Genomic DNA, 7114 nt, shown 5'->3' with positions numbered 1-7114 from the left:
GTTCTCAACTTCATGTTTTAGAACATGGTATCGATATAAATGTTAGCATAAAAGCATGATAATTGTGTGGAATGTATTATCTATAATATAATATGATCACCACCATTGTTGAGAGAGAGATCAAGTGAACCCACGACCCTAGGTACATTGTTAACATAAGAAAAACTTGGCATGTCCTTCTGCATTATAGAGGATTGAGATATGATCTACGAGTTTACTCACAACCATTACTTTGTTTCCTTAAACATTAAAAAACCAATCACCATATTCTAGTTTGGGTGAATATATTGTTTTACTTATTGCTCATGCGGACTGATACCCAATACATCCACATTGGCAAGTGCTACACCGATCACGTCTTATATTTTAGTTAGAATTACATTGTGTTCTACCAACACACGCACGCATGCACGCACGCACACACATGTCAATTGTGCGATGCCAAGATCCTTGTATTCACCATATGTATACTCTAGGTTGTTCTATTCGAGTATACCTTATTAACTATAAATATTTATAGATAATTACCAAGATGGGGAAGGGCATGCACATTAAATACACTATATTCACGCAAATGATACATATTATTCAAAGAAGAAATTGTATTTTTTCCTTTTATTATTTCTCATGATTAAGATGATTTGGTGTAATATATTTCTCTAAGGCCTAGTATACTAAAACTTGAATGTAAATTTTATTAAATAATATGATTTACATTTAGTACAACATATGAACTACGATTGTGAATTGAAAAATATGAGTTATAAACAAGTATAAAAGTTCAGTATAAACAATTATATATAGCATTATATATCATAGGACTAGTAATTTGCATCGACTAGACAATAACTTGTGCATCATGTAATAAACATAAAATTAGAGCATTTATACTCGAATTCTTTTTGTTTGCATCCACGTTGGTACTGATAGTTTAAGCAATGGAAATAAAAAATATTAGTTGTTGTGATGGATTTCCGGCCCTTGACTCTGAAGTTACTACTGTTATTTTGATGGTATTTAATCATGTTTATCATCTTGATTCACACCCTTGCCATTTTAAAAGAAGAGTAATTGATCAGGTGATTTAAAATCAAGAGTTTGTGTGTGAGCACATCAAGCAAATTTTGACAAATGATCTAAACAATTGTATAGTCGGACTCTTACTTAATTTTGTTGGCTAAATGCTAAACCACTGGAACAAAAAAAAGTGAAAAAGTGATCGAATTTTGTTCTAGAATTTCATCCCCCGCCAATACATGAGCATTGCCTTTATAAGAGCATTGCTTTTATAATAGTCTATATGTGGTATGCAAATGATGGTTCCTCTACATCTAGGTACAAAGAAGAGTGCTCGGTTAATTAGATGAAAAACTAGGCTAAACTTGGCAAGCACACATCAAAACGAGATCTAGAAAATCACAGGACAATGCATGCACACTGATGAGGCAGACACAATAGTGCGTTCACACGCTCCACACCAAACATCGCCATCCAAGTCATTGTTGTCGTCCATCACACTCTCAACACACCAATTTTGACTTCATCTCAACACCGTCATGAGGGAGGTAACTTCATGAAACAAAGTGTGCCACGACCATGTTCTCCACACTTCTTATGTTTGAGAGAGAAGACATGTCGGAAGAGAAACGAAGCTTGGGCTCCCCAATGTTGCAAGGATAACAAACACGTGTCATCCAACGTCATCTAGCCCGAAGCCGCAAGGAGGAGGGAAATGACGCGGAGTGGATCCAACAAACCCAATCTCGGTTTTCATCGGGAGACTAGACTCCACTAGGGATAGAGATGTTGTGGCTGACGCTTTCATGGAGGAAAACGGCACCCAGAGGTTGTGAATCGAAATTTCGAACTTTTGTACCTCCTACAATACTTATTTTGGTTTATGGAGATTTGTTTTCTCTCGAAATATAAAGTTGCAAACCAGCTAGAAATGCAAAACATCCTTGCGGATCGCTCGCCCGCGTCGGAGTCGCCGACCTTTCCACTCTCGCCTCATTTTCTTGTTTTTGTTTTGGCAAACCCCTCTTGACTAATGGTGCCCGCCGGAACGCGGGCAAATCGGTAAATTTCCACCCGGTGGCTTGCTGCCATGTCGTGCAGCTAGCATCTGCCCTCTTGAACTCTCCAAGGGCCAAAAACGCCACCGCATGCCCCCTCCCTCCCCACGATATACAACCACACGCACAGCACCCATGGCCACCACCACCACCATCGCCACAGCACAGCACCACCACCAGCAGCAGCCATGGCGTCCTCGGCCTCTCTGCAGAGCTTTCTCCCGCCATCCGCCCAGTACGCGACCTCGTCGTCCCGTCGCCGCACCGGCCGCGCCCGCTTCGTGCCGTGCTCGGCCGTCTCGGCGCCATCGTCCTCCGCGCCGGCCGAGGCCGTCTCGGCGGACCGGCTGGAGCCGAGGGTGGAGCAGCGGGAAGGAGGGTACTGGGTGCTCAAGGAGAAGTACCGGACGAGCCTGAACCCGCAGGAGAAGGTGAAGCTGGGCAAGGAGCCCATGAAGTTCTTCACCGAGGGCGCCATCAAGGACCTCGCCAAGATCCCCATGGAGGAGATCGACGCCGACAAGCTCACCAAGGAGGACGTCGACGTCCGCCTCAAGTGGCTCGGCCTCTTCCATCGCCGCAAGCAGCAGTGTATGCCCTCTGCACCATCGCAATTTGATCCGTTCATTAGCTTCGTTATAATCACTACTGCATTTGTGCTTCAGCCTTTTCTGCAAAACAAAACATGCCGTCCCTAATTTCTAGCGAGATGATTGGGGTATGTGTCCATACTCTGTAGAATAAGTTCTATGAGATTTTAATCGTGCATGCGCTATAGGCTCTGAATCAATCAACGACTCCCACCAGTCCATGTGCCCATGCTCCTTCGGGGCTCTACATAATGTTGGCTGAAGAGCAGAGAACTAAACTAATTGACACTTTGCTCTGACTGCGTGTGTATAACTGTATATTGGACCACCGGAGTGACTCAACCAAAAGTTCTGCAAAACTGAATTTAGTATACACACTAATGCAGTTTTTTTATAAGGCGTCTACTAAGATACACCTGAAGAGCCAAGGGTCAAGTGCCGACGACAGTGATTTCTTTCTTTCCTTATTATGCTTGGTGTCGTCCTGATTAGTTTTATGCAACCACTATAGGTGTGTGTCCACCTGTTATTGGTTGATTTTTACATAATTTCCGTCAGAGCCAGCGTACTGAAGTTTGTTCCTTGCTGTCAAATACAACATGGGAATCTGAGCTTTGCTGAAAGAGAATATCTTCCGGTCTGCATTTTGGGGTTTATCCCAAACCAGTGGTTCCAAATCTATTCCTTTTATGGACCATTCCTTGATTCCTATACTGCAAAATGACGACTAGTAGTAAAACATTTCTGACAGGGACCCACTTGCAAAAAGTGCTAATGACCTTTCTGCTTTGCTTTGCTGCTGCAGATGGCCGGTTCATGATGCGGCTGAAGCTGCCGAACGGCGTCACCACGAGCGAGCAGACGCGGTACCTGGCGAGCGTGATCGAGAAGTACGGCAAGGAAGGGTGCGCCGACGTGACCACTCGGCAGAACTGGCAGATCCGCGGCGTGACGCTGCCCGACGTGCCGGAGATCCTCGACGGGCTCCGCTCCGTCGGCCTCACCAGCCTGCAGAGCGGCATGGACAACGTGCGCAACCCCGTCGGCAACCCGCTCGCCGGCATCGACCCCGACGAGATCGTCGACACCCGCCCCTACACCAACCTCCTCTCCTCCTACATCACCAACAACTCCGAGGGCAACCTCGCCATCACCAACCTGTGAGCACACGCACCCATATCGTCTGATCGATCGGCAGCCGCGCGCGAGAATGTTGTCAGTTTCTGACATGCTGTTTGCTGATGTCTTGTGAACAGTCCTAGGAAGTGGAACGTGTGCGTGATCGGCACCCACGATCTGTTCGAGCACCCGCACATCAACGACCTGGCGTACATGCCGGCGGAGAAGGACGGCAAGTTCGGGTTCAATCTGCTGGTGGGCGGGTTCATCAGCCCGAAGCGCTGGGGCGAGGCCCTGCCGCTCGACGCCTGGGTGCCCGGCGACGACATCATCCCGGTGTGCAAGGCCGTGCTCGAGGCGTACCGCGACCTCGGTACCAGGGGCAACCGCCAGAAGACGCGCATGATGTGGCTCATCGACGAGCTCGTAAGCTTCCAAGCCAACCACATGGATATAGACTTGCATTCCTGAATGAATCTTGAAAATGATGCTAAATTAGAGTACTCTGTTTCGATTCGAACAATGCAGGGGATGGAGGTGTTCCGGTCGGAGATCGAGAAGAGGATGCCGAACGGGGTGCTGGAGCGCGCGGCGGCGGAGGACCTGATCGACAAGAAGTGGGAGCGGCGGGACTACCTGGGCGTGCACCCGCAGAAGCAGGAGGGCCTCTCCTTCGTCGGCCTGCACGTGCCAGTCGGCCGGCTGCAGGCGGCCGACATGTTCGAGCTCGCCCGCCTCGCCGACGAGTACGGCTCCGGCGAGCTCCGCCTCACCGTGGAGCAGAACATCGTGCTCCCTAACGTCAAGAACGAGAGGATCGACGCGCTGCTCGCCGAGCCTCTGCTCCAGGAGAGGTTCTCGGCGCACCCGTCGCTGCTGATGAAGGGGCTGGTGGCGTGCACGGGCAACCAGTTCTGCGGGCAGGCCATCATCGAGACCAAGGCGCGGGCGCTGCAGGTGACCCGCGACGTCGAGGCGCGCGTGTCCGTGCCCAAGACTGTGCGCATGCACTGGACCGGCTGCCCCAACAGCTGCGCGCAGGTGCAGGTCGCCGACATCGGCTTCATGGGGTGTCTGACCAAGAACAGCAGCGGCAAGATCGTCGAGGCGGCGGACATCTTCGTCGGCGGCCGCGTCGGCAGCGACTCGCACCTCACGGGGGTGCACAGGAAGGCCGTGCCGTGCGAGGACATTGTGCCCATCGTCGCCGACCTCCTGGTGGAGCACTTCGGGGCCGTGCCCAGAGAGAGGGAGGAGGACGAGGAGTAGCAACACTGTCGCGTATGCAGGCTTGCAGAGATGAGTTGCTGCTTGGTGTAAAGTAGGCAATGCCAGTGGTAGTTTGTACCACGGTTTGGTTGTCGCAGTCCAAAGTTTTTCACTTACGTTACAGGGGATGGGTGATTGAGTTGATGATATAAATAAAGAAGCAGATTATATGTAGCTATCCCTCGCAATTCTTCTTCTTCTTCAGTATCCTGAAATATTAGATAGGATCTAGATTTTTCGGCAAAAACAAGGAAATTTATTTGGGTCATCTTTGCTGCCCAAAGCTGGGTCCTGTGGAAAATCCGCAACAAGTTTTCTATTGAGGGGTCTTCCCTAAACAACCCGCTGACTATGTATTCAAATCTGTTGTTATGCTCTCTCTAAAAAAAAAATCTGTTGTTATGTTCCAGCAGTGGCGTGCTCTCACAAGAAGCAAGGACATGAGGCTCATGGACGAAGTGATCTCAATGATGAAGAGTTTCTTCAACAGCGACCCAAATCGGACGTGTTGGCCCGTCCGGATGGGGCCGTTTGGGTGGCCACGCGGACCTGATCGACGGTCTGTTTGGGTCGCGCACTGTGCCCAACGTGCGGACGCAGCGTAAAAATCAAAGCTAACAAAAAATAAGAAAAAAAAACAAAAACAAAAGCAAATTAAATTTAAACTAAAGTTTATTTAAACTTAGCCCTATTTTGGGAAATTTTTACACAAAGAAAGCCCTATATGGGCTTTAATAAACTAAAAAAGGGGGAAACCCTAGTCTAGGGTTTGGGACGCGGTGGCCGCCGGTGCGCCATCCTAGTCCCAGTAGTGCTCGTCGTCATCGCCGTCCATGAGGATGATGCCCCCCCCCCCCCGGCGGTGACGCGCTGTTCCGGCTGGACACGCCGGAGGGCGCCGGGGACTCTGGCCAGGGAGACCACTGCGCCATTTCATGGGCGGAGTGCAGGTTCGGAGGGCTCGCCGGCCTGCGCAGGCGTGCCAGCCGCGCCGCCTCCTTCTGTCGCTGTTCCGCCGCAGCGGCCTGCAGCTTCGCCTCGTGCCGGAGCGCGGCCTGACGCGTGGCCTCCTCCTACCGGCGCGCCATGGCGAGGAACGCCCACGTGTCGGTCTCCTCCTTGGCCTTCCTGGCCTCCTCCTCCAGCACGGAGGCGCGCAACGCCTCGACGAGGTGCGACCATTTGGCCAGCTCCTCGAGGTCGTTGACCTCGTGGGACGCTGCCAGCGCGGCCTGCAGCTCGGGGTCGTCGCCCTCCTCGGGCTGGGCCTATGGCGCTAGCGCTGGCGCGACCCGCGGTGGAGTAGCCGCTTTCTCGTCGATGTAGAAGGCGTCGGGGCGGCGGCCAGCCCTCCTAGCCGGCGCGCATCATGCTCCACCTCGAACCAGTAGGGACTTGTGTCGCTATAGGCGAGGTCCTCCCGGAGGTCCGCCGGCAGCTGCGTGTGGTGCCGCTGGATCTCCACGAGGCGGGCGCGGCCGGTGGCCGGGATCGGTGGCACCGGAACCCGATCTGGGCTCAGGTGCCAGCCGTGGGGGAGGTGCACGTCGCCCCACGGCATTGGGGCGCCGGCCTCCCAGAAGATCTGCGCCACCACTACAGTGACGTAGATCCGATCGCGGATGGCCGCCGGCGGCCCCATGTCGAAAGCCGCCGGCGCGGCTCGCTGGTTGCTGCTGGCCTCGTGGTCGTTGGCGGATGGCTCGAACTCACGCTTCGGGACCATGATGGCGCGGAAGCTCGAGCTCGTGCGGGTGGGTGGGGAAATGGGGACTGGATAGGGACAGTCCCCCTCCCAGTCCACATTTAATAGGACTCCCACCCGCCGACAGGTGGGCCTGGCAGACAAGCATGCGGACGCGCGAGGACACCGTGTGCCATCCGCGGCCACGCAAAACTGGCCCAGATTTGGGCCGGTTTTGGATCGTCCCGGACACCGCGGCCATCCGTATTTACGATGCGTGGCCGTTTTGGGCCGCGTTTTTGTCCACCGGGACCCATCCGGACGCGCGGACGCGGGATGGGTAGCCGCGTTGGAGATGGCCTTAGAGGTTGTAGCTG

General features: G+C 52.5%; 1 protein-coding gene across 1 annotated transcript; it reads left to right on the top strand.

The window, feature by feature from the left end:
• The first annotated feature begins 2207 nt into the window (after nt 1-2207).
• Nucleotides 2208-5227, top strand: LOC127305933 (ferredoxin--nitrite reductase, chloroplastic). Its single transcript, XM_051336527.2, has 4 exons — nt 2208-2666; nt 3471-3825; nt 3922-4210; nt 4313-5227. Exons 1-4 carry the CDS (start codon nt 2264-2266, stop codon nt 5051-5053), a joined length of 1788 nt encoding a protein of 595 aa, XP_051192487.1. The 5' UTR covers nt 2208-2263; the 3' UTR covers nt 5054-5227.
• Nucleotides 5228-7114: the final 1887 nt, after the last annotated feature.

The sequence above is a fragment of the Lolium perenne genome, chromosome 6, assembly GCF_019359855.2.
Source record: "Lolium perenne isolate Kyuss_39 chromosome 6, Kyuss_2.0, whole genome shotgun sequence".
Lineage (NCBI taxonomy): Eukaryota > Viridiplantae > Streptophyta > Magnoliopsida > Poales > Poaceae > Lolium > Lolium perenne.
The sequence above is the reverse complement of the archived record's forward strand: the minus strand, read 5'-3'. Positions and strand labels throughout refer to the sequence as shown.